Source organism: Heteronotia binoei, chromosome 11, assembly GCF_032191835.1.
Source record: "Heteronotia binoei isolate CCM8104 ecotype False Entrance Well chromosome 11, APGP_CSIRO_Hbin_v1, whole genome shotgun sequence".
In the NCBI taxonomy this organism is placed as follows: domain Eukaryota; kingdom Metazoa; phylum Chordata; class Lepidosauria; order Squamata; family Gekkonidae; genus Heteronotia; species Heteronotia binoei.
This window is the reverse complement of record NC_083233.1, coordinates 81,239,565-81,267,395: the sequence shown is the minus strand read 5'-3', so window position 1 is coordinate 81,267,395 and position 27,831 is coordinate 81,239,565. Positions and strand designations below refer to the sequence as shown.

Genomic DNA, 27,831 nt, shown 5'->3' with positions numbered 1-27,831 from the left:
AGCACCAACTTAATAGTCTGTTTTTCTGTTTTAATGTTTTAACTGTTTTAATCATTGTTATTTTATTGCCGACTGTGTATTTTTAATACCTATTAATTTTATTGTTACTGGGATTTTATGTTGTAAGCCACCCTGAGCCTGCTTTGGCAGGGAGGGCGGGTATAAATAAAATAAAATAAAATTAATTTCAACCCATTTTTTCTGGTCCTACCTTCCGGGGCCACAGAAAACAATTCCACACCATCCTCTATAGGACAGCCCTTCAAGGATTTGAAGATGGTGATCCTATCACCTCTCAGCCACCTCCTCTCCAGCTAAACATGCCCAGCTCCTTCAACCTTTCCTCATAGGACGGTCTCCAGACCCCTCATCCTCTCTATGACAGCCCTTCAAGGACTTGAAGATGGGGATCCTATCACCTCTCAACTGCCTCCTCTCCAGGCTAAACATGCCCAGCTCCTTCAACCTTTCCTCATAGGACTTGGTCTCCAGACCCCTCACCATCTTCATCACCCTCCTCTGGACCCGTTCCAGCTTGTCTATATCCTTCTTAAATTTTGGTGCCCAAAACTGAACACATGACTCCAGGTGAGGTCTTACCAGAGCAGAGTAAAGCGATACCATCACATCACGTGATCTGGACACTATACTTCTGTTGATACAGCCCAAAATTGCACTTGCCTTTTTTAGCCACCACATCACACTGTTGACTCATGTTCAGCATATGATCTGCTAAGACCCCTAGATCCCTTTCGCACATACTACTGCCAAGACAAGTCTCCCCCATCCTATAACCATGCATTGGATTTTTTCTACCTAAATACAGAACTTTACATTTATCCCAGTTAAAATTCATTTGATTGATTTAGCCCAGTTTCCCAGCCTGTCAAGGTCATCCTGTATCCTGTTTCTGACTTCTACTGTATTTGCAACCCCTCCCAATTTAGTATCATCGGCAAATTTAATAAGCATTCCCTCTATTCTTTCTTCCAAATCACTGATAAAGACGTTGAATAAAACAGGTCCCAGAACAGATCCTTGAGGCACTCCACTTGTCACTCCTCTCCAAGAGGATGAGGAACCATTCGCAAGCACTCTTTGGATCCTTTGTTAACAAGGATAGTATGTGGAATCTTATCAAAAACCTTACTGAAATCAAGGTAAACGACATCTACAGCATTCCCCTGATCTAGCAAGATAGTCACTTTCTCAAAAAAAGAGATCAGGTTAGTCTGACATGACTTGTTCTTAGTAATCACATCCATTCTTTCTAAATGTTCCAGGACTGACTGTTTGATGATTTGTTCTAAAACTTTTCCAGGTATAGACATCAAGCTGACAGGTCGGTAGTTACCCGGATCCTCTTTTTTCCCCTTCTTGAGGATGGGGACAACATTCGCCCACCTCCAATCTTCCAGCACCTCTCCTGTTCTCCAAGAATTCTCAAAAATAATAGCCAGAGGCTCAGAAATTGTATCTGCAAGCTCTTTTAGATCCCTTGGATGCAATCCATTTGGCCCTGAAGACTTAGTTACATTTAAAGAAACTAGGTGTTTATGTACAAAAAAGCCCTGCATTTTTCCATTCTATTCAGCCAGAGAAACTTCAGATAGATTAATTGAATGGGTAGCATCTTAATCTCTGGCAACCCTTAGCTCTTCTGGCAGCCAACTAAAGCCTTCTCTTGACCTAAGGGCCTCTTGGCTGAACAAGCTGGGAGGATACAAGTCTCGGTCGGGCAGAAAATGCTGCTGTTTTTGAAACTTGGAGGCTCCTACTTAGCTGAAGCTACTGGTAACAGATGGGACTTCAGAATGCAAAAGATTCCTTGCAAGTAGAGATCTAGCACTACAAGGAGTGCGCCAGATTAGACCCTTTCTTCCTGTTGTGCTTGTTTTCTTCTTGCAGGGGGAAAAGTTCTAGCCTAGCCCACTCCTCTTTTTTTTAATTTTTATTTTATTTACAAAATTGATATGCCGTCTTTGTGACCTAACAAGGGCCACCAAGGCGGCTAAGAAATTAAAATGTACATGATAAAACCACATTTAAAAACCATTAAAATCAATCCCCACCACCAAAACAAAGTGAAAGCAAGGCCCGTAAAACCTTTCGAAAGGCCCGTAAAACCACACTCTTCTGGTTAGCCTTTAACTGATCTAGTCAAAGTGGGAGAAAATGTAAGAATTCTGAAGCTATCGGAAGCAAAACAACTATATACGATATAAGCACCAGACAAGCTTCCCAATCCCCAGGTCCCAGCAGGGGATCTTCCGTGGGCTTCGGAGAACGGCCCCTCCCTTTGTTTTGTTTTGCTTTCGTTTTCAGATCAAGTAAAGTTCTGCAGGAACAAGACCCAGTAAGTATTTGAGTGTGAGAGAGAGGGAGGGGGCAGGGGATTCCCTGGTTTGGAGGCCCTCCCCCCACTACTTTAGAAAGTGGGAGGGGAGGGAAATGTCTACTGGTGTAGTGGTTAAGTGTGCGGACTCTTATCTGGGAGAACCGGGTTTGATTCCCCACTCCTCCACTTGCACCTGCTAGCATGGCCTTGGGTCCGCCATAGCTCTGGCAGAGGTTGTCCTTGAAAGGGCAGCTGCTGTGAGAGCCCTCTCAGCCTCACCTGCCTCACAGGGTGTCTGTTGCGGGGGAGGAAGGTAAAGGAGATTGTGAGCCACTCTGAGACTCTTCGGAGTGGAGGGCGGGATATAAATCCAATATCTTCTTCTTCTCTATTATTCCCTATGGAGAACGATTCCCATAGGAAATAATGGGGAATTGATCCGCAGGTATTGGGGGCTCTGGGGGGGCTATGTTTTGAGGTAGAGGCACCAAATTTTTAGTATAGCATCTAGTGCCTCTCCCCAAAATACCCCCCAAGTTTCAAAAGATGGTGCCCCTATCCTTCATTGTTTCGTATAGAAGAAAGGCATTTAAAAAGGTGTGCTGTCCTTTTAAATGTGATGGCCAGAACTCCCTTGGAGTTCAATTATGCTTGTCACACCCTTGTTCTCCTGGCTCTGCCCCCAAAGTCCCCAGATATTTCTTGAATTGGACTTGGCAACCCTACTTCTCACAGGAATCGTCTGCGATTGTGCTTTCAGTATTTCGTTTTTAAGAAACTTCCACCCCTCCCGAACCCCCTTCTTCCTAAGTATTTCTGACCATGGGATTTTACCCAGCATAGTTCTAAGTTTATCGAAGTTTGCCTTTCTAAAGTCCAACCTAAAGTGAGAGGTGCTCTGGCCTGGGGTCCCATCTTAGTTGCCCTCTTCTTGTCCCGTTCTGTCCTAGAAAACTGTAGATTTACACCCTGCCCTTCTCTCTGAATCAGAGTCTCAGAACAGCTCACAATCTCCTTTATCTTCCTCCCCCACAACAGACACCCTGTGAGGTAGATGGGGATGTAGATGCCCTTTCAAGGACAGTCTCAGAGCGCCCTACAATCTTCTTTCCCTTCTTCCCTGACAATGGTCACCCTGTGAGGTGGGTGGGGCTGAGAGAGCTCTGGCAAAAGCTGCTCTTTCAAGGACAGCTCTACGAGCGCCATGGCTAACCCAAGGCCATTCCAGCAGCTGCAAGTGGAGGAGTGGGAAATCAAACCCGGTTCTCCAAGATAAGATTTAACCACTACACCAAGAAGATATTGGATTTATATCCCACCCTATACTCTGAATCTCAGAGCAGTCACAATCTCTACCTTCCCCCACCCCCACACACAAAAAACACCCTATGAGGTGGGTGAGGCTGAGAGGGCTCTCACAGCAGCTGCCCTTCCAAGGACAACCTCTGCCAGACCTATGGCTGACTGAAGGCCATTCCAGCAGGTGCAAGTGGAGGAGGGGGGAATCAAACCCGGTTCTCCAAGATAAGAGTCTGCACATTTAACCACTACACCAAGAAGATATTGGATTTATATCCCACCCTATACTCTGAATCTCAGAGCAGTCACAATCTCTACCTTCCCTCACCCCCACACACAAAAAACACTCTATGAGGTGGGTGAGGCTGAGAGGGCTCTCACAGCAGCTGCCCTTCCAAGGACAACCTCTGCCAGAGCTATGGCTGACCCAAGGCCATTCCAGCTGCTGCAAGTGGAGGAGGGGGAATCAAACCCGGTTCTCCCAGATAAGAGTCCGCGCACTTCACCACTACCCCAAACTGGTGGGGCTGAGAGAGCTCTCCCAGAAGCCCCACTGCCCCATTGGCCAGCAGCCTGGAGAATGCATTAAAAGTTATTAAGTTGCTATCTTTCCACCTCTCCCTCCCCATCTATTTGCTTTCTTTCCTCCCTCCCTCCTTTCTTCATTCCAACTCTCAAAATCTGATGTTCATGCCTTGCAGCTCTCAAACATCTGACATTCATTCCACGTGGCTCTTATATTAAGCAAGTTTGGCCATCCCTGGTTTAGAGCGCACCTTCACAGGAGGAAAAGAGACGACAGAGATGGATTTCCTGCATTGCTCTGAACCTACAAGCCCCGTTTGGAGCAGTCCACCAATGGCTATCTTCTTCTATCCCTGCAGCCTCCCACAAATCACTTTCCAGCTATTCTGGGGGTCTCTCTCAGAACTAGATCTGGCGGATCTTAGAGAAGCAGCAGAATCCCGTTAAGGTCTTTTTTTTTGTTCCTCCTCCGATCAATAAACCATCGTCGTTTGGATGCTTCAGTTTATTAGGTACTCCTCAGAAAAGCAATAAAACACACCACTGAACATCCGTGATCATAACAAATCAGACCCAGCCAGAGAAGGGCAACGGGCCACAACCGTTTTGAAGCAGAGATCCGCCCACGCAGCTGCAGCAGCAGCGCCACTTCCAAAGTCAGGGCCAGCCTCAGTGCTTTCGTGGCTCCTTTCAAAGCGCATTAGAATTCACCAGGGTTGCCAATCTCCAGGTGGGCAAAAAATCAAAGGTACATAACCCATCGTGAAAACCAGCTTCTATTATCAAATTATACAAGGTCAACAAAAATAAACACACTCGTATACAATTCCGCCGTCATAAATTACCGTCATAACTTTGATAGAAAAGGAAGCATTAGCCCCAAAGGTCCTCCTTTTCATCCTATGGTAAAACTTCCCATCTCATTCCAAGAAATCCTCGTGTAGTACTCCAGATGTTTAATGTCTGTCCACAGACGCGGCCAATAATCCAAATTTCCAAGGACAAGGTCGTACTGAACCCTTGTTTCACATGGGCTTCTTCAAGCTGCAGTAAGCCTCTTCAAGCTGCAATAATCCTCTTAGCAATTTCTCTTAAGTATTAGGCCAAACAGCCAGCATGTTTGAAGGAACACCTACGGTGCGTTATGTACCTTTGATTTTTTTTTTTTTGTCTTCTTGCCGTGTTACTCTCTGTGTGTTGTATAATCCCCAGGTGGGGGCAGGGGATCTCCTGGTTTGGAGACCCTCCCCCCACTTCGGGGTCATCAGAAAACGGGGTGGGGGGAGGGAAATGTCTGCTGGGCACTCCATTATTCCCTGTGGAGACCCATTCCCTTAGGGAATAATGCAGAATAGGGAATAATGCAGAATAATGCAGAATGGGATTCGGGAGGGCTATTTTTTGAGGTTAGAAACACCAAATTTTCAGCATAGCATCCGGTGCCTCTTCCCAAAACACCCTCCAAGGTTCCCCTATCCTTCATAATTTCCAGTGGAGGGAAGGCATTTAAAAGATGTGCAGTCCCTTGAAATGTGATCGCCAGAACTTCCTTTGGAGGTCAATTATGCTTGTCACAGCCTTGCTCCTGGCTCCACTCCCAAAGTCTCCTGGCTCCACCTTAGGCTTCCCAATCCCCAGGTCCCAGCGGGAGATCCCCCGGTTTTACAGGCTTCCCCCCTCCCCCAGCCAGCTGGCCGGCGGGGGAAGCCCCACCCCCACAGCCATTATGCACCTCCATGAACAATTTCCATAGGGAATGATGGGGAATTGATCTGCGGGTATCGGGGGCTCTGGGGAGGCTGTTTTTTGAGGTAGAGGCGCCAAATTTTCAGTATAGCATCTAGTGCCTCTCCCCAAAATACCCCCCAAGTTTCAAAAGGATTGGACCAGGGGGTTCAATTCTATGAGCCCCAAAAGAAGGTGCCCCTCTCTTTCATTATTTTCTATGGAAGGAAGGCATTTTAAAAGGTGTGCTGTCCCTTTAAATGTGATGGCCAGAACTCCCTTGAAGTTCAATTCTGCTTATCACACCCTGGCTCCTGGCTCCGCCCCCAATGTCTCCTGGCTCCACCCCCAAAGTCTCCTGGCTCCACCCCCAAAGTCCCCAGATATTTCTTGAATTGGACTTGGCAACCCTACTCCACCTCCAAAGTCCGTAGATATTTCTTGAATTGTACTTGGCAACCCTAGAATTCACTGGGCCACAGTCAGGTGTGCTAAAGTGCGCTCTGGGGTTACTGAACTGTCGGCAGGCCGAGCAATGGATTGAAGAGCCCTCCGTTTTAAGAACTTGTGACTGACCCAAGGTCACACCAGCAGCTGCATGTGGAGGAGGAGTGGAGAACCAAACCCGGTTCTCCCAGATTAGAGTCTGCACACTTAACGCCTACACCAAACTGAATTTCACCAAGGCAATAGCAGACAACTTCTCACTTGCCTTGACAACTCTATGGGGTGCGGTTGCCAACCTCCAGGTGGGGCCTGGAGATCACCTGTTTTTCCAACTGATCTTCAGCTGGCAGAGATCAGCTCCCCCTGGAGAAAATGCTGCAAAAACCACCAGAAGTGATAATACTATCACACTGTAAGTGTGTAAATGTGTTCTTGTTTAGTGCAAAATAAAATAAGACAAGGGAACATGTATTGTTTGAAAAACCCTACAAAGTCACTGCATCAGTGGTGAGGTTTTTCACGCGGTTGGCCACTGGACTACCTTCTATGCGATTGTACTTAATCCCACATTTCGCTTTTGCTTCGATGAGCTTCCAGGAAAACATTTCACGTTTCAGTTGCTGACGCTTGTGATGGAAATTGACCATACTGTCGGAAAGTGATTACAAGCGTCAGCAATGGAAACATGAAATATTTTTCTGGAAGTTCGTCAAAACAAAAGCGAAACGTGGGATTAAGTACTACCATGTAGAGCATCACCACTGGAATTTCTACCTGCACCCATCAGATATGTGAATTGGACACTGATTTGGTTTTTTTTGAGCGACTTTGGTTGATGGGGTGAAGTTCCTTTAATATTTATTTTTGTATAATTCTATGATCAACATCAGAAGTAGCTTTATAAGCAACAATTATAGTAAATAATTTTGTATATTATTGGAGGCTGGTTTTCGCGGAGGTTTTACAACCTATATCCCTAGAGCTAGTTTGGTGTAGTGGTTAAGTGTGCAGACTCTTATCTGGGAAAACCGGGTTTGATTCCCCACTCCTCCACTTGCAGCTGTTGGAATGGCCTTGGGTCAGCCAGAGCTTTCCCAGGAGTTGTCCTTGAAAGGGCAGCTTCTGTCAGAGCTCTCTCAGCCCCACCCACCTCACAGGGTGTCTATTGTAGGAGGAGAAGATAAAGGAGATTGTAAGCTGCTCTGAGACTCTGATTCAGAGAGAAGGGCGGGGTATAAATCTGCAATTCTTCTTTCTTCTGCCCCCACCTGGGGATTGGAAACAAAACGGCTACACAGTAAATAGATCAAAGCAAAACCACTTTGTAAACACAAAATGATTCAACAATAATAGAATAAAGTGTCCCAAATAATTTATAAAGATGCCCCAAGTACACAGGAAGTATATTTCATGAGGGAATGGATTCCACAACAATTTTCAAGAAGATTCCATGGAGAATGCAAAAGATCCATTCAAAAGGCTTCCCCTGGAAATTCAATCGCAGTCCATTTCACATCATGTGGTTGATTCAGACTCCCAAAATAAAGGCTCCAAAGGTACAAAGTGCCTTCCTTTACGTGTTTGTCGACTTGATATACCACATATATCAAGTCAACAAACACTTCATTGAGCTTCTGCCTTTTGCAAATTGAATATGTCTTAGTTTGACATCATTGTTGTGAGTTTACAGGATGGCTCTTGGACGAAGCTTGTTTGCGAAACGTGGTGTATCAAGTCGACAAACACGTAAAGGAAGGAACTTTGTACCTTCGGAGCCTTTATTTTGGGAGACTGGATAATGCCCCTGTATAAATCGATGGTGCGGTCTCATTTGGAATACTGTGTGCAATTCTGGTCACCGCAACTCAAAAAGGATATTATAGCATTGGAAAAAGTGCAGAAAAGGGCAACTAGAATGATTCAAGGTTTGGAACACTTTCCCTATGAAGAAAGGTTAAAACGCTTGGGGCTCTTTAGCTTGGAGAAACGTCGACTGCGGGGTGACGTGATAGAGGTTTACAAGATTATGCATGGGATAGAGAAGGTAGAGAAAGAAGTCCTTTTCTCCCTTTCTCACAATACAAGAACTCGTGGGCATTCAAAGAAATTGCTGAGCAGTCGGGTTAGAACGGATAAAAGGAAGTCCTTCTTCACCCAAAGGGTGATTAACATGTGGAATTCACTGCCACAGGAGGTGGTGGCAGCCACAAGCATAGCCAGCTTCAAGAGGGGGACTGTGATTGAATTTCCAGGAGGAGCCTTTTGAATGGACCTTTTGCATTCTCCATGGAATCTTCTTGAAAACTGTTGTGGAATCCATCCCCTCATGAACTATACTTCCTGTGTACTTGGGGCATCTTTATAAATTATTTGGACACTTTATTCTATTATTGCTGATTCATTTTGTGTTTTCATGGTGGTTGTGCTTTGACCCACCTGGAGAGTGGCAACCCTAACCCTGGCCTTTCTGCATGGTCTCCCCATCCAAACACGAGGCAGGGCCGACCCTCCTTAGCTTCCGAGATCTGGCCAGATCGGGCTCTCCTCCCAGGCCATCCGCCTCGCGGGCCTCTCAAACAGATGCCCATCCAACTGAGCAGCTCCTACGTGAGCAGCAGGCTTCTTGGGGAAAGGGAAATTGCCGCCGGCCTCTCCGTTCTGTTGGGAACAAGCAGAAATCCGCAGCTGGAGGAGGGAACAAAGCCGCCGGCGCGGTGAGGGGAGCTAACTAGGGCACGTAAAAATAGCTCTGATTGTTCTTCCCGCTGCTCCGCTCGCTGGATCGGGGTGGGCTTTTCAGAGATCTCATCGCCCCATTCTTCCGCCGCCAATCCCGGCCTCTGCTGCACAACCGAGGTGGAGGCCGCCTCGCAGGGAGGTTGAGGCAGGCAAGCGCCTCCCGGGCAGGTGGGCTTCTGGGGAAATCACACACACACACCCCTCTGGAACACATCCTGGCTGCTCCACAACAGAAAAGCACACCACCTGCAGCACTGGAGCAAAACATGAATGGCTGAAGGTGTGTGTGGGGGGGTGTTTGTTAAGCCAAGCCCAAGGGGCAGAGAGCCAGTTTGGTGTAGTGGTGAAGTGCACGGATTCTTATCTGGGCGAACCGGGTTTGATTCCCCACTCCTCCACTTGCACCTGCTGGAATGGCCTTGGATCAGCCAGAGCTCTCACAGGAGTTGTCCTTGAAAGGGCAGCTTCTGTCAGAGTTCTCTCAGCCCCACCTACCTCACAGGGTGCCTGTTGTGGGGGAAGAAGGTAGAGGAGACTGTAAGCCACTCTGAGTCTGATTCTAATCTACAGCCTTCTTCTGAGAGCCCGTTTGTTGTAGTGGTTAAGTGTGCGGACTCTTATCTGGGAGAACCGGGTTTGATTCCCCACTCCTCCCCTCGCAGCGGCTGTAATGGCCTTGGGTCAGCCATAGCTCTGGCAGAGGTGGTCCTTGAAAGGGCAGCTGCTGTGAGAGCCCTCTCAGCCCCACCCACCTCACAAGGTGTCTGTTGTGAGGAGGAAGATAAAGGAGATTGTGAGCCGCTCTGAGACTCTGAGATTTGGAGTGGAGGGCGGAATATGAATTCAATATCTTCTTCTTACCAATGAAGCAAAAAACCCATCTCGTTTTAAGACAAGCTCTCCAAGGCACTCAGGGCAACTAGTGTGTCCTCCCCATCTCTATTCCGGCTTCACAACAACCCTAAAAGGTAGACTTGGCTAGAGAGGCTGAGATGAATCTACTCTCACTGGGACAAGAGTTTGAGGCATGCAGGAGAAGAGTGTGCCTCTAGCAAGTATTGGCTGAACTTTCTGTTTCAACAGGCACTGTGTGGAGAGGGCACTATGCTTCCACAAAGCCCCAGGCACCTGGACTTGGTTTTTAGAAGTCCCAAGTACTCCAAAGACAGAATTCCCAGCTCACACATTCTTGTCAATCTTACGACAGCCCTGGAATGTAGACCTGTTATGGCAGACAGGGGAGCTGGCCTAAACCAGCTCTGAGGAAGCCATAGGGTTGCCAGCTCATAAGAATGTAAGAGGAGCCATGTTGGATCAGGCCACTGGTCCATCCAGTCCAGCACTAGGTGTCACACAGTGGCCAAAACCCAGGGGCCATCAGGAGGCCCACCAGTGGAGCCAGAACCCCAGAAGCTCTTCCTCTGTTGCCCCCAAGCAAAAAGAATATAGAATATTACTACCCCAGATATAAGATTATAAGAGAAGCCATGCTTGATCAAGCCAATGGCCCATCTAACCCAACATTCTGTGTAGCCCAGTGTCCAAAACCCAGGTGCCATCAGGAGGTCTACCAGTGGGGCCAGAACTCCAGAAGCCCTCCCACCGTGACCCCTCAAGCACCAAGAAGAGACAGCATCACTGCCCCAGACATAAGAGCGTAAGAGAAGCCATGCTGGATCAGGCCAATGGCCCATCCAGTCCAACACTCTGCGTCACTCTGTGCCAAAACCCAGGTGCCATCAGGAGGTCCACCATTGGGGCCAGAACTCCAGAAGCCCTCCCACCGTGACCCCTATGCCAAGAAGATAGAACATCACTGCCCCAGATATAAGAATGTAAGAGAAGCCATGCTGGATAAGGCCAATGGTCCATTCAGACCAATGCTCTCTGTCACAGAGTGGCCAAAACACGGGTGCCATCAAGAGGTCCACCAGCAGGGCCAGAACTCTAGAAGCCCTCACACTGTTGCCCCCCCCCCAAGCACCAAGAAGACAGAGCATCACTGCCCTAGACATCAGAACATAAGAGAAGCCATGTTGGATCAGGCCAGTGGCCCATCCAGACCAACACTCTGGGTCACATAAGAACATAAGAGAGGCCATGTTGGATCAGGTCAATGGCCCATCCAATCCAACACTCTGTGTCACATAAGAACATAAGAGAAGCCATGTTGGATCAGGCCAATGACCCATCCAGTCCAAGACTCTGTGCCACATAAGAACATAAGAGAAGCCATGTTGGATCAGGCCAATGCCCCATCCAGACCAACACTCTGTGTCACATAAGAACATAAGAGAAACCATGTTGGATCAGGCCAGTGGCCCATCCAGTCCAACACTCTATGTCACATAAGAGAAGCCATGTTGGATCAGGCCAGTGTCCCATCCAGTCCAACACTCTGTGTCACAGAGTAGCTAAAACCCAGGTGCCATTGGAGGTCTACCAATGGGGCCAGATCTTCACAAGCCCCTCAAGCTTGTGGCTCCTCAAGCACCAGGAAGACAGAACATCACTGCCCCAGGCAGAGCATCCCATCCATACCGCGCGGCTCATATCCACTCGTTGCCCCTTGCTCCAGATGGCTATCCAATCCCCTCTTGAATCTTCAGTTTGGGAAATTCCTGGATTTAGGGGGATGGAGCCTGAAGAGGGTGGAGTTTGGAGTGGGGAAGGACTCAGCGAGGAGGAGTATAATCCCCTCGTGTCCACCCTCCAAATCAACCATTTTTTTCCAGGGTAACTGATCTCTGTATTCTGGAGACCAGTCGGAGACTGGCAGCCCTAATCACAGCAACTCGGTGTATATTCCTGGGCAGTTTTAACATCCCAATTTGCACCCCAACAGGAGCTGTTCTACGATCCCGCCCCCTCCTCCCAAACCCGGCTGCAGCAACCAAACCACAAGCAGCCCAGTGCTTCACATTCCGTCTCCGTAGAGCCCTTTTACTCACAAATGCAATTCACAGCAGGATGAAAAGGTACTTACTGTTCTTTTCTACTGCGGAGCAGCATGCAAAACAATGAGGGGGGGGGAGGGACACCAGATGAGGCGATGTTAGAAGCTGCCTGTCTCCTGCGGTGTTTACACATATTATTCCATTCCGCCCACCCCACCCCCTGCCAATGGCTATTCAGACTAAATGCCAAACCTTTGGAAAGTTCGTATTTTATAGAGCCAGATTAGGTCAGCATAGAAAAACGCAAGCCTTCGATGAACATGTCCGCAGGAGGGGAAAGGTACTTAAAAGCTTCAGTGGGATTTTGAGCCGGGCGCACTTACAAATGGGACCAAAATACCAACATTTGGGTTGCTTAATAAGAACATCAGAGAAGCCATGTTGGATCAGGTCAATGGCCCATCTAGCCCAACACTCTGTGTCACACAGTGGCCAAAAGTCAGGGGCCATCAGGAGGTCCACCAGCAGGGCCAGAACTCCAGAAGGCCTCCCACTGTTACCCCACAAGCACCAAGCATACAGAGCATCACTGCCTCAGAGTGAAGAACATGAGAGAAGTCATGTTGAATCAGGTCATTGGCTCACCCAGTCCAACACTCTGTGTAGCCCAGTGGTCAAAACCCAGGTGCCTTCAGGAGGTCCACTGGTGGGGCCAGAACTTCAGAAGCCCTCCTACTGCTGCCCCCCCAAGCACCAAGAAGACAGAGCATCACTGCCCCAGGCATAATAACATCAGAGAAGACATGTTGGATCAGGTCAATGGCCCATCTAGCCCAACACTCTGTGTCACACAGTGGCCAAAGCCCAGGTGCCATCAAGAGGTCCATAGTGGGGCCAGAACTCCAGAAGCCCTCCCTCTTTTGCCCCCACCCCAAGAACCAAGAAGACAGAGCATCACTGCCCCAGGCATAAGAACATAAGAGAAGCCATGTTGGATCAGGCCAATGGCCCATCTAGTCTAACACTCTATGTCACATAGTGGCCAAAACCCAGGGGCCATCAGGAGGTCCACCAGCAGGGCCAGAACTTCAGAAGCCCTCCCACTATTGTCCCACGAGCACCAAAAGACAGAGCATCACTGCCGCAGACAGAGTATCTCATCTATATGAGATACTCTGTCTGCGGCAGCTGATGACTCTGTCCTTTTGGTTCATCGTGGGACAACTAGTAGGTTGCAACGGCTCTCCCTGCAAGTTCTGTCTGTCCCTGAGGAGTCAATCTATGGATTTTAATGAATTTGTTCATGAAATGTGTCCAGGGCAAAGGAGGGGGTGCTCCGGGAGCCTGATGGAAATCTCACTGGAGACAATGCAGACATTTCCATTCCCTCACTCTCAGCCCAACTCTCCTCAGAGCTGTTGCGGGGATGACATGAAGAAGAGGAGAATGCTGACAGCCACTTTTGGACCCCACTGGGAACGAAGGCAGGGTATCCATAAAGCAAAATAAAAATTTGAAAAACAATGGAAACCAAAAAGTCAAAGCAGCAGCGAAGACTTGAGGGCACGAGATGAAAGTCAACAAAAGGCCTGGGCACAGAGCAGAAATCCCACCTGGCTCCAGGAAATTAGGTCAGAGGGGAACTGCTGTGGGGAGGGCCCAAGGTGCCACCACAGAGCAAGTCCTGCCTCCCGTCAGAAGATGGAGACACACGAAGCCCCCTGCCCTTCAGAAGATGGAGACACACAAAGCCCCCTGCCCTTCAGAAGATGGAGACACACGAAGCCCCCTGCCCTTCAGAAGATGGAGACACACGAAGCCCCCTGCCCTTCAGAAGATGGAGACACACGAAGCCCCCTGCCCTTCAGAAGATGGAGACACACGAAGCCCCCTGCCCTTCAGAAGATGGAGACACACGAAGCCCCCTGCCCTTCAGAAGATGGAGACACACGAAGCCCCCTGCCCTTCAGAAGATGGAGACACACGAAGCCCCCTGCCCTTCAGAAGATGGAGACACACGAAGCCCCCTGCCTCCAATGCTGATCTTAGTTGGGAGCGAGGGGAGCAAATTAGAGTGGCCAAAACACAGGGGCCATCAAGAGGTCCACCAGCTGGGATGGAACTCCAGAAGCCCTCCCAGTCAGAGTATCCCATTTATACCTCGTGGCTCATACCCACTCATGGGCCTCTGCTCCAGATGTCTATCCAATCCCCCCTTGAAGCTCCAGTTTGAGAAATTCCTGGATTTGGGGAGGAGCCTGAAGAGGATGGAGTTTGGGGTGGGAAGGGACACGGCAAGCATCGGACGCTCCGCTCTGCGCAGTGCAGAGGCACGTGAGGGAGTGCAGAATGAACCCACGCCAAGGCCCAGAGCCCTCCTGGGCACGGAAGGCTTCATGACACTCCAGGACCAAGCCGGTGCCTGACGTCAACACTCCCCTGTCAGTCTCAGCCGCCCTTGGAGGCAGCAGGGCCTCGGGCAACCTGTTCACCTGCCGCTCTGCCAGCCAGCCTACGGGAGACCTGCCTAGCAATTAGCCCAGAGTGCTGAAGGGGGGCCATGGTGGTTTCCAGGAGCTGGGAGACTTGCCCTGGAGCCGTGGCCTCTGCAACTCCTCCGCACTCTCTCCCTTCCCCAGCAGATAATGATTGAAGGTGCCGCTAGGATTTCGGTGAGTCCAGACTTCCTTCGCCTCAACTGAACAGTTCCTGTTCCTTCCCAGCTCCTGTTCCTTCTTCACAGAGTGTTGAACTGGATGGGCCACTGGCCTGATCCAACATGGCTTCTCTGATGTTCTCATGTGACACAGAGAGTTGGACTGCATGGGCCACTGGCCTGATCCAACATGGCTTCTCTTATGTTCTCATGTGACACAGAGTGTTGGACTGGATGGGCCACTGGCCTGATCCAACATGGCTTCTCTTATGTTCTCATGTGACACAGAGAGTTGGACTGGAGGGGCCACTGGCCTGATCCAACATGGCTTCTCTTATGTTCTCATCTGACACAGAGAATTGCACTGCATGGGCCACTGGCCTGATCCAACATGGCTTCTCTTATGTTCTCATGTGACACAGAGTGTTGGACTGGATGGGCCACTGGCCTGATCCAACATGGCTTCTCTTATGTTCTCATGTGACACAGAGAGTTGGACTGGCGGGGCCACTGGCCTGATCCAACATGGCTTCTCTTATGTTCTCATGTGACACAGAGTGTTGGACTGGATGGGCCACTGGCCTGATCCAACACGGCTTCTCTTATGTTCTCATGTGACACAGAGAGTTGGACTGCATGGGCCACTGGCCTGATCCAACATGGCTTCTCTTATGTTCTCATGTGACACAGAGTGTTGAACTGGATGGGCCACTGGCCTGATCCAACATGGCTTCTCTTATGTTCTCATGTGACACAGAGTGTTGGACTGGAGGGGCCATTGGCCTGATCCAACATGGCTTCTCTTATGTTCTTATGCTCTTACTTCAAAATTCCTAGTATGGAAGAGTATCTAGAGAAGCATTGCAGAGTTAGATATACTGACAGCCCTGTGGAATGGAAAATCACAACAAACAGCCAAAGGTAAGTGGAATAGGCTATATAGATGGTTACAAGAACATGGAAGCAAGACATCATCAATGAATGACAAAATGGGTCTGAAACGAAAGAAAAATGGTGAACGGAAAATTGCTGATCTCTGTTTTATATTTTATGATTTGTGTATGGAAATACAGGTTTTGGGGTTTTTGTAAACTGCATATAAAGTGAATAAAGTATAAACACACACGCATATCGCAGTTCTCCTGTGAGGGTCCCATCCTGGAACTGCCTTTCTAAGGACCAGAAGCAGAGTTGCCAGATCTGGGTTGGGAAAGATCTGGAGATTTGGGGAGGGGGGGGGAGTGGAGGCTGAAGGTGGGGAAGGACTTCAGCAGAGCGTAAAAGCCACAGAGTCCACCCCCAAAAGCAGCCATTTTCTCCAAGGGAACCAGTGTTCCCTCTAAGCTGAGTTAGTGTGAGCTAGCTCACAATTTTTTAGGCTCTGGCTCACACCTTTTTGTCTCAGCTCAGGAAAAACGGCCCCAGAGCAAATAAATTTCTGCGGGAGCTCACCGCGTGAATGCCGGCAGCTCACAAAGTAGAATTTTTGCTCACCAGACTCCACAGCTTAGAGGGAACTTTGGCTAGGATGCCATTGGATCATTCAAACCAGCAGGGGGCCCGTGATTGGTCCAGGGCACCAGGGATTTGGAGTCCCCAAGCTCCGACTTAAAGGCTCCAAAGAGCCAGGCAGAAACACGGGTGACAGCATCATTAGCCCACATACAGAACACTTACCCTTCCGCCTGCATCTCTCGCGAGCCAGTTTGGTGGCAGAAGGAAATGCAAATAGTTTCAATAATGCATATGTTGATTTCCCTATCGGGAAGTGCGCTTGCTCCTTGTCAGGTTGCCCGGCTCTGCTAATGGGCTACAGAGAGCCCATCAGAGATGGAATAGTTCTCCCACAGGGAGGCTGTAGGCCTTTGGGAGAATCTGCGTTCCTCAGGTGATGATCACTGTAGGAGTGGGGCTGTTGCTAGGGGACCGTAAAGGTAAAACAGGTCAAGGTAGTCCCCTGTGCAAGCACCAGTCGTTTCCGACTCTGGGGTGACGTGGCATCACGATGTTTTCACAGCAGACATTTTTTAGTGGTGTTAGTACCCAGCTTGCTGGGGGGGAAGCATAGGTGACTGGGGAAAGCAGCGGCAAGGAAAGGAAAGGTCCCCTGTGCAAACACAAGTCGCTTCCAACTCTGGGGTGACGTTGCTTTCACAACGTTTTCACAACAGACGGCAGGGTGGTTTGCAGTTGCCTTCCCCAATCTTTTACACTTTCCCCCCAGCAAGCTGGGGACTCATTTTACCAACCTCGGAAGGATGGAAGGCTGAGTCAACCTTGGGCCGGCTACAGAACTCAGGTCGTGAGCAGAGAGTTCAGATCACAGTACTGCTGCATTACCACTCTGCGCCACGCGGCCGCTAAAGCAATGGCAAACCACCCCGTAAAAAGTCTGCCGTGAAAACGTTGTGAAAGCAACGATACCCCAGAGTCGGAAACGACTGGTGCTTGCACAGGGGACCTTTCCTTTCCTTTTCCCCAGTCATCTACCCTTTCCCCACAGCAAGGCAGGTGCTCATTTTACCAACCTGGGAAGGATGGAAGGCTGAGTCAACCTCGAGCCGGCTACCTGAACCCATCCACTGGGATCGAACTCAGGTCGTGAGCAGAGCTTGGACTGCAGCTTTACCACTCTGCACCACGGGGCTGCCATGGGCCTTCAAGAGAATTTGCATTCCTCAGGTGATGCTCACTGTGGGACTGAGGCTGTTGCTAAGGGACCGTAGGCAGCGCTGATTCACTGGGGAGGTGCTGTGGCTGCAATCTGCAAAGGGCAACCAGCGGTGTCTCCCCCATCTCTCTGCCTGTCTCTGATCTGATTCTCTCTCCCCGGAGAGATTTCCAAGCGTAGCATCAAAATGGCTTCGACACTATGTCTTGTTTATTGGGGAAAAGCTTTCATTAAGAAAAGGGAACCGAAATGTGGCTAGAAAGGCTCCATTTTACAAGGGACTCTTTTGTGCATGAGTGACATTTGTGGGGGGGTGCTTCCGACTGTATCCACACAAAGTCGTTCTGCATTGACTCAGAGTGCTGCTGCAGAGCAGGTTAGGGGGCTGGAACAAGGAGAGGCAAGGGGATTAAACCGCAACAGAACTGAGTTTGCAAGAAGAGAAGGAGTGCCGCTGCACACACACGCTTACACACACGCGCGCATATTGCAGTTCTCCTGTGCGGGTCCCATCCTGGAACTGCCTTTCTGAGGACCAGAAGCAGGGTTGCCAGATCTGGGTTGGGAAAGACCTGGAGATTTGGGGAGGGGGGGAGTGGAGCCTGGAGGTGGGGTCGACTTCAGCAGACCATAAAAGCCACAGAGTCCACCCCCAAAAGGAGCCATTTTCTCCAGGGGAGCCGATCGGTGTAGTTTGGAGCTCAATTGTACTACCAGGAGATCTCCAGGTGCCACCTGGAAGTTGACAACCATGGACACAAGAGAGGAACATGAGGGAAAAGGCACTAATAGCCAATTAATTCCATACTACCTGTGCAGTATGGAATTAATTGGTTATTAGTGTTTTTTTTTTTTTTGCAATTGTGCTATGCATTTTGTATTTTTGCCATGCTTTGTGTAGTTCTAGATGTTTCTAACATTAATAATAATATAACAAAACAGGAGTCAAGTTGCACCTTTAGGACCAACTCAGTTTTATTCAGAACGTAAGCTTTCGTGTGCTCTCTAAGCACGCTTCATCAGACAAGGAATCCGGTACAGTGAGCAAAGCCACACAAAGATGGTAGTCAGTAGCTCAGAATGCAAACTGGCTACCATTGACTACCAGGTACATGTGGCTTTGTTCACTGTACCGGATTCCTCGTCTGATGAAATGTGCTTAGAGAGTACACAAAAGCTTACGTTCTTAATAAAACTAAGTTGGTCTTAAAGGTGCCACTTGACTCCTATTTTGTTCTACTACAGACCAACACGGCTGACTACTTGGATCTATTAATAATAATATGACCATTCAGAGCATATAGCATTTCACCCTGTGTTTTTGTCTCCCTGCTGCTTTCTGTAGGCACTGCAGCTCTGGAGGGTGGATGCTTTGGCCTTCTACCCCACTTAAGCCCCCCCCCCCTCTCAATCCCCAGTCCCCACCCTCAGATCTCCAGGATTCCGGCAACCCTCAAGGGATCAGCTGCTTCCCAAACACATCTCACTGCTATGGTTGCCAGCTTCCAAGATTTCTCCTGGAATCACATCTTATCTCTACGAAGCTGGTTTCAGAGAGGAGCTGCGCTGTCTTCAGTAGAACAGATGGAGTGGAGCACCAGAGAGAGTAATAAGATGGGTAATAAGATAGCTTTCAAGAGTCAAAATCTATGCCCACCCAATTCTTGGTGCTCCTCGACTTCTGTTCTCTCCAGACCACAGAGTCCGGTTCCCCTAAAGAAAATGGCCTTTTTGCAGGCAAAATATATGAGATTCTAGGTCAGGCGTGGCCAAACTGTGGCTCAGGAGCCACATGTGGCTCTTTCATACATATCTCAAAGCTCCCACAGCCCCGCCAGTTGGCTTGGAGAAGGCATTTCTCTCTTTAAATCACTTCTCCAAGCTAAGCCAGTTGGCAGCTTGGAGAATGCATTTAAAGTTAAAGTTGCTTTCTTTTCACCTCTCTTGCTCCATCTATTTGCTTCCTCCCACCCTCCCTTCCTGTCTTGTGGCTCTCAAACATCTGATGTTCATGTCTAGCAGCTCTCAGACATCTGACGCTCAAGTCTTGCGGCTCTCAGACATCTGACATTCAGGTCTTGTGGCTCTCAGACATCTGGCATTTATTCTATGTGGCCATTACATTAAGCAAGTTTGGCCACCCCTGTTCTAGGTTAATCCCTCCCTGCAGCCCCCTTCCCACAGGCAATGCCCCCAAATCTCCAGGAATTCCTCAGGCCAAAAGTGACTACCCTACTCACTGCCACCCAACCTCAGGACTTTTTATGCTCTCTCTCTCTCAGTTTGGTGTAGTGGTTAAGTGCATGGATTCTTATCTGGGAGGACAAGGTTTGATTCCCCACTCCTCCACTTGCTCCTGCTGGAATGGCCTTGGGTCAGCCGTAGCTTTCGTAGGAGTTGTCCTTGAAAGGGTAGCTTCTGTCAGAGCTCTCTCAGCCCCACCCACCTCACAGGGTGTCTGTTGTGGGGGAGGAAGGTAAAGGAGATTGTGAGCTGCTTTGAGACTCTGAGATTTGGAGTGGAGGGCGGGATATAAATCCAATACCTTCTTAATATCTTTTTTTTTCTTCTTCTTCTTCTCTCTCTCTCTCTCTCTCTGAGGTCCATCTTCCCCAGACTGATTGCTTCCTGCTTTCCCCTCCATTCTCCAAGGCCAAAAATGCTGCCTCTTCTCAGTATAAATTGTGCAATTCAACTTGCAATTTTTTTTAAAAAAATTGCCATAGGGATTAGATCAGTTCTCTAGCCTGTATAAATTATGGAAATTGAGAAAAATTGTGCATGGTTTTGCATTCTTTAGTCAGCCTCAGATCATCTTGGGAAAGGGCAAAGCCCAATTAGAATATAGAATCCCAACCCTTAAACTGCATGAACACTCATCCATGCAGGTCTCTCGTTTCCAGGGTTTCAGCAGCCAGGCACTTAGAATCATAGAACTGGAAGGAACCTCCAGGGTCATCTAGTCCAACCCCCTGCACAATGCAGGAAACTCACAATTACCTCCCCCTAAATTCACAGGATCTTCATTGCTGTCAGATGGCCATCTAGCCTCTGTTTAAAAACCTCCAAGGAAGGAGAGCCCACCACTTCCCGAGTTGGAAGGGACCCCCCAGGGTCATCTAGTCCAACCTCCTGCACAATGCAGGAAACTCACAATTACCTCCCCCTAAATTCACAGGATCCTCATTGCTGTCAGATGGCCATCTAGCCTCTGTTGAAAAACCTCCAAGGAAGGAGAGCCCACCACCTCCTGAGGAAGCCTGTTCCACTGAGGAACCACTCTAACTGTCAGGAAGTTCACAGAATCACAGAGTTGGAAGGGACCTCAAGGGTCATCTAGTCCAACTCCCTGGACAATGCAGGAAACTCACCAACACCTCCCCCTAAATTCACAGGCTCTTCATTGCTGTCAGATGGCCATCTAGCCTCTGTTGAAAAACCTCCAAGGAAGGAGAGCCCACCACCTCCCGAAGAGGAAGCCTGTTCCACTGAGGAATCGCTCTAACTGTCAGGAAGTTCTTCCTCATGTTGAGCCGGAAACTCTATCAATTCAATTTCAACTTCCAGGCATATCATTACAACCTGAAGACTAGAAACTTCATTTTTAAAAAATGGATGTTTGGATTCTTCAAAAACTGAACATTACACCCAACAAACATCATGTTCTTTGAGTTTTCTGGGCCCTGGCATAACAATACAACGCTACGAACCAGCCTCCAAGTCCTTCTTACCCGGTTCGATGGGCCATCTGCCGCTCGTTCTGATACCTCCACTGGCCAGTGCTGTTCCGACCACCGTGTCGGTCATGGCTTGGCCTTGCAGCTACCTGTGAGGAAAAGGAGACAAAAGCATTAGGAAGTGACCAGGCAGATAAGTAGTCCGGGAGAAGGGAGGGGGAGGGATCAGACAGGGGGGCCTTACAAGTAAAGCCAGGCTAGGCTACCTCCTATCCGACATAAACCCTAAAATCACCTATCAAGTTGCCAGGTTCTGTATGCTGATTATGAGGCTGCGGAAGATGTAAATTAGCCACGTTTGAATACTGGACCTGAATAATTGGTATATTTTACATCACTTCTCTCTGCTTGTATTTAAGAATGGATACTTTTCAACTTAATTTTTAACTTTTGTTTTGTATTTTTTTCTTCTGTACATGGATGATTGACATTGTAATAAATATGACTGACTGACTGACTGACTGACTGGGGGGCGAATCCAGAGGGACGTGGTGAGAACATCTCTCCTCGGTTTGTCTCAAAGGTTTTTATGAACGAGGGGCTCCTCGGAACAGTTTGTGAAGCAGCCAGTTAATGTGGTTGTGGCTCCACATCGGCAGGTATGGAGGAGGTGGAAATTAGGTGACGCCTCAAGATAGCTTTTGACAAGAGCAGCCAAGTTCCCCATCAGTGGGGAACCAGGAGTGATATTCTCACCCTCCATAACAGCTCAGCAAGGCCAAGTCGTGCCCAAAGGTTCGACACAGGGGTGGCCAAACTACGTCTCGGGAGTCACATGTGGCTCTTTCACACATACTGTGTGGCTCTCGAAGACCCCAGTGCCACATCGGCCATTTTGGTGAAGGCTTTTATCTCTTTAAATTACTTCTCTTAAAGTTGCTTTCTTTCCACCTCTCTCCTCGCTTCCCTCTGTTATTTGACTTCCTTCCTTCCCTTTTGCAGCTCTCAAAAATCTGATGTTCATGTCTTGTGCCTCTCAAATATCTGACATTTATTCTCTGTGGCTCTTACTTTGAGCAAGTGCGGCCACCCCCGCCAGCCCAACACAAAAGATGCTTCCCTCTCTATCCCATTTTCTTCCTCCTCCCCCTGCCTCCTCCCCAGTAGTTCTGCAAATCACAGCCACCTCCCACCTCCCCCCCCCCCCACCCCGCAATCCAACACCATTTTCCACCAGCTGCACAGCTTGGAAGTTTTGCATCAAGGAAACAGATGAGTCATTCGGCACTTGGGACCAGGATTGGAGCGGCCCTTTAAATCCCTGGACAATTTCCGGGGGGGTGGGGGCTGCTGCTCTGGAGAGCCACTGGTGGCCAGATGCTGTTCTTCCCAGTTTGGTGTCAAGGGTTAAGTGAGCAGACTCTTATCTGGGAGAACCAGGTTTGATTCCCCACTCCTGCACATGCAGCTGCTGGAATGACCTTGGGTCAGCCACAGCTCTGGCAGAGGTTGTCCTTGAAAGGGCAGCTGCTGGGAGAGCTCTCTCAGCCCCACCCACCTCACAGAGTGTCTGTTGTGGGGGGAGAAGACAGAGGAAATTGTAAGCGGCTCTGAGTCTCCAATTCAGAGAGAAGGGCGGGGTATAAATCTGCAGTTGTCTTCTCCACTCCTCCACTTGCAGCTGCAGGAATGGCCTTGGGTCAGCCATAGCTCTGGCAGAGGTTGTCCTTGAAAGGGCAGCTGCTGTGAGAGCTCTCTCAGCCCCACCCACCTCACAGTGTGTCTGTTGTGAAGGGAGAAGATAGAGGAGATTGTAAGCTGCTCTGAGTCTCCAATTCAGAGAGAAGGGCGGGGTATAAATCTGCAGTCGTCTTCTTCTCCACTCCTCCACTTGCAGCTGCAGGAATGGCCTTGGGTCAGCCATAGCTCTGGCAGAGGTTGTCCTTGAAAGGGCAGCTTCTGGGAGAGCCCTCTCAGCCCCACCCAACTCACAGGGTGTCTGTTGTGGAGGGAAAAGATATAGGAGATTGTAAACTGCTCGGAGACTCTGATTCAGAGAGAAGGGTGGGGTATAAATCTGCAGTCTTCTTCTTCTCCATTCCTCAACTTGCAGCTGCAGGAATGGCCTTGGGTCAGCCACAGCTCTGGCAGAGGTTGTCCTTGAAAGGGCAGCTGCTGTGAGAGCCCTCTCAGCCCCACCCACCTCACAGGGTGTTTGTTGTGGGGGGAGACGATGTAAGAGATTGTGATCGCTCTGAGTCTCTGTTTCCGAGAGAAGGGTGGGGTATAAATCTGCAGTCTTCTTCTTCATAGTTCACGTCTGCCCTGGAGCCACTGAGCAGAGTCTCACACCTGAGCCTCCAAAACCTTGCCGAACACTCTGGACTTCTGTGTCTCACAGGGAGCCTTCAGTCCATTTTGAGACCCCCCTCTTTGAGTCTCAGCCTTACTTAGTTTACAGACAAAATGGGGGGACACCACAGAGGCCACCCTGAGAAGGATGGGTAGGCAGAAAGTTCGCTCAGTGGCTCCCCCCCCCCCCCCCGAGTAGATCTCTGCAGACTTCCAAACTCCAACTCCACACTTGGACCCCTCTTGCAACAAATGCAGGTGTTCCATTTGTCTGGGGGCAGTGATGCTCTATTTTGGGGGGCCACAGTGGGAGGGCTTCTGGAGTTCTGGCCCCACTGGTGGACCTCCTGATGGCACCTGGGTTTTGGCCACTGGGCTACACAGTGTTGGGCTAGATGGGCCATTGGCCTGCTCAAGCATGGCTTCTCTTATGATCTTATGTCTGGGGTAGTAATATTCTATATTCTCTGTGCTTGGGGGGCAACAGTGGGAGGGCTTCTGGTGTCCTAGCCTCACTGGTGGACTGCCTGATGGCACCTGAGTTTTTTGGCCACTGTGTGACAGAGTGTTGGACTGGATGGGCCATTGGCCTGATCCAACATGGCTTCTCCTATGTTCTTATGTGACACAGAGTGTTGGACTGGATGGGCCATTGGCCTGATCCAGCATGGCTTCTCTTACGTTCTTATGTCTGGGGCAGTGATGTTCTGTCTTCTTGGTGCTTGTGGGGTAACAGTGGGAGAGCTTCTGGAGTTCTGGCCCTTCTGGTGGACCTCCTGATGGCACCTAGTTTTTCTCCACTGGGTGACACAGAGTGTTGGGCTAGATGGAAGAAGATGAAGATGATGATGATATTGGATTTATATCCCGCCCTCCACTCCAAATCTCAGAGTGGCTCACAATCTCCTTTATCTCCCTCTCCCACCCTGTGAGGTGGGTGGGGCTGAGAGGACTCTCACTGCAGCTGCCCTTTCGAGGACAACCTCTGCCAGAGCTTTGGCTGACCCCAGGCCATTCTAGCAGGTGCGAGTGGAGGAGTGGGGAATCAAACTCGGTCCTCCCAGATAAGAGTCTGCGCACTTCACCACTACACCAAACTGGCTCTCTTCTTCACAGTTCTTCTTCATAGTTCAGGTCTGCCCTGCCAATGACCTGATCCAATATGGCTTCTCTTATGTTATTATGTCTGGGGCAGTGACTCTTTCTTCTAGGGTTGCCAAGTCCAATTCAATAAATATCTGGGGATTTTGGGGCTGGAGCCAGGAGACAGCCCCCAGCTTTCCCCACACCACCTGGACAGCCCCCAGCTTTCCCCACATGGCAGCTCTACAGAAGCTCCCAGACCCCGGCCTGCTCAGCTAAGAGGGTCACCAGCTCTGGGTCGGGGGGCTGCTTGTTGCCTGGCCCACGACTGTGCTCCTCCATGTTTTCATTCTGGGGTGTAGGCTTTTTGGCACACCAGTGGCCCCTGAAATAAACACTGATTTATCAACGCACAAATTGCACTGAACGACAAGCACATTTTATGGGGAAATTCCTGGGCCAAGGAAAGAGCAGAAAATCATGGGTTCCGTTTGCTTAAGGGAGAGAGGAAATTGCAAACTGCCAGAGAACTGAGTTGTCGAGGGATTCCAAAGCATACACACCTCGTCCCTGGTAAGGTTGCCAATCCCCAGGTAGGGGCAGGGGATCCCCCGGTTTGGAGGCTCCCACTTCAGGGTCATCAGAAAGCAGGGGAGGGAAATGTCTGCTAGGCACTCCATTGGCCCCTATGGAGACCGATTCCCTTAGGGTATAATGGAGAATTGATCTGCGGGTATCTGGGGCTAAGGGGGGGCTGTTTTTTGAGGTAGAGGCACCACATTTGCAGCATAGCATCTAGTGCCTCTCCCCAAAATACCCTCCAAGTTTCAAAAGGATTGGACCAGGGGGTCCAATTCTATGAGCCCCCAAAGAAGGTGCCCCCTATCCATTATTTTCAAAGGAGAGAAGGCATTTAAAAGGTGTGCAGTCCCTTTAAATGTGATGGCCAGAACTCTTTTTGGAGTTCAATTACACTTGCTGCAACCTTGCTTCTGGCTCCATGCTGATGTCTCCTGGCTTCACCCCTAAAGTCTCCTGGCTCCACCCCCAAAGTCTCCAGATATTTCTTGAATTGAACTTGGCAACCCTATGCATCAGGGATGCGAGCCTGAGAAGAAGAACTGCAGATTTACACCCCGCCCTTCTCTCTGAATCAGAGAGGCTTACAATCTCCTTTATATTCTCCCCCCACAACAGACACCCTGTGGGTGGGGCTGAGAGGCCTCTCACAGCAGCTGCCCTTTCAAGGACAACTCCTACAATAGCTCTGGCTGACCCAAGGCCATTCCAGCAGCTGCAAGTGGAGGAGTGGGGAATCCAACCTGGTTCTCCCAGATAAGAGAGCTCTGGCTGACCCAAGGCCATTCCAGCAGCTGCAAGTGGAGGAGTGGGGAATCCAACCCGGTTCTCCCAGATAAGAGAGCTCTGGCTGACCCAAGGCCATTCCAGCAGCTGCAAGTGGAGGAGTGGGGAATCAAACCTGGTTCTCCCAGATAAGAGCTCTGGCTGACCCAAAGCCATCCCAGCAGCTGCAAGTGGAGGAGTGGGGAATCAAACCCGGTTCTCCCAGATAAGAGAGCTCTGGCTGACCCAAGGCCATTCCAGCAGCTGCAAGTGGAGGAGTGGGGAATCAAACCCGGTTCTCCCAGATAAGAGAGCTCTGGCTGACCCAAGGCCATTCCAGCAGCTGCAAGTGGAGGAGTGGGGAATCAAACCCGGTTCTCCCAGATAAGAGCTCTGGCTGACCCAAGGCCATTCCAGCAGCTGCAAGTGGAGGAGTGGGGAATCAAACCCGGTTCTCCCAGATAAGAGAGCTCTGGCTGACCCAAGGCCATTCCAGCAGCTGCAAGTGGAGAAGTGGGGAATCAAACCCGGTTCTCCCAGATAAGAGAGCTCTGGCTGACCCAAGGCCATCCCAGCAGCTGCAAGTGGAGGAGTGGAGAATCAAACCCGGTTCTCCCAGATAAGAGAGCTCTGGCTGACCCAAGGCCATTCCAGCAGCTGCAAGTGGAGGAGTGGGGAATCAAACCCGGTTCTCCCAGATAAGAGAGCTCTGGCTGACCCAAGGCCATTCCAGCAGCTGCAAGTGGAGGAGTGGGGAATCAAACCCGGTTCTCCCAGATAAGAGAGCTCTGGCTGACCCAAGGCCATCCCAGCAGCTGCAAGTGGAGGAGTGGGGAATCAAACCCGGTTCTCCCAGATAAGAGCTCTGGCTGACCCAAGGCCATTCCAGCAGCTGCAAGTGGAGGAGTGGGGAATCAAACCCGGTTCTCCCAGATAAGAGAGCTCTGGCTGACCCAAGGCCATTCCAGCAGCTGCAAGTGGAGGAGTGGGGAATCAAACCCGGTTCTCCCAGATAAGAGAGCTCTGGCTGACCCAAGGCCATCCCAGCAGCTGCAAGTGGAGGAGTGGGGAATCAAACCCGGTTCTCCCAGATAAGAGAGCTCTGGCTGACCCAAGGCCATCCCAGCAGCTGCAAGTGGAGGAGTGGGGAATCAAACCCGGTTCTCCCAGATAAGAGAGCTCTGGCTGACCCAAGGCCATCCCAGCAGCTGCAAGTGGAGGAGTGGGGAATCAAACCCGGTTCTCCCAGATAAGAGCTCTGGCTGACCCAAGGCCATTCCAGCAGCTGCAAGTGGAGGAGTGGGGAATCAAACCCGGTTCTCCCAGATAAGAGAGCTCTGGCTGACCCAAGGCCATTCCAGCAGCTGCAAGTGGAGGAGTGGGGAATCAAACCCGGTTCTCCCAGATAAGAGAGCTCTGGCTGACCCAAGGCCATTCCAGCAGCTGCAGGTGGAGGAGTGGGGAATCCAACCCGGTTCTCCCAGATAAGAGAGCTCTGGCTGACCCAAGGCCATTCCAGCAGCTGCAAGTGGAGGAGTGGGGAATCAAACCTGGTTCTCCCAGTTAAGAGTCCGCGCACTTCACCACTACACCAAACTGGCTCTCACATTTCTGGTACGGCAGGGGAAGTGTTCAGCAACAGCCGTCATAAAACTGGCCCGACAGAGAATCTAAAAAGGTGCTTTGAGGCTTGCAGAGGGGGAAAGCTGCTCTGCGCCTTCCAGCCCAATGCACATAGCACAGCACGGAGCTGGGTCTTCCCTACCCCCCCCCCATCTCCGCCCCCACCAGCTCTCTTCTCTCCCCAGCTCTGCAATGCAGCGTTCTTAAATACCAAAGGCTTCTCCAGCAGTCAGCAACTGCTTTGGATTGCTTTCTTGTGGTCTTGGGTTGTTGGTTTTCTTTTTCTTTTTTTACATTGACAAATCCAAAGGTAATTAATCTCATTCAAGGAAAGGCTAAGCACTCTTTGGGGAAAAAACAAACAGAAATGGAAAAGAAAGAGAAAGAGAGAGAGAGAGAGGGGGGGGGGGGGAGCCAAGAACAGATCTGTAGATGCCAGCTCTCTGCAATCCATC

General features: G+C 49.9%; 1 protein-coding gene across 1 annotated transcript in view; it reads right to left on the bottom strand.

The window, feature by feature from the left end:
• Window positions 1–21,080, bottom strand: part of RPH3A (rabphilin 3A) — a 101,689-nt gene extending 80,609 nt beyond the window's left edge. The window contains exon 1 of the mRNA XM_060249352.1: window positions 21,029–21,080. Within this exon, the coding sequence (XP_060105335.1) occupies window positions 21,029–21,045 (17 nt within the window). The 5' untranslated portion in view covers window positions 21,046–21,080. The remainder of the gene's footprint in view (window positions 1–21,028) is intronic.
• Window positions 21,081–27,831: the final 6,751 nt, after the last annotated feature.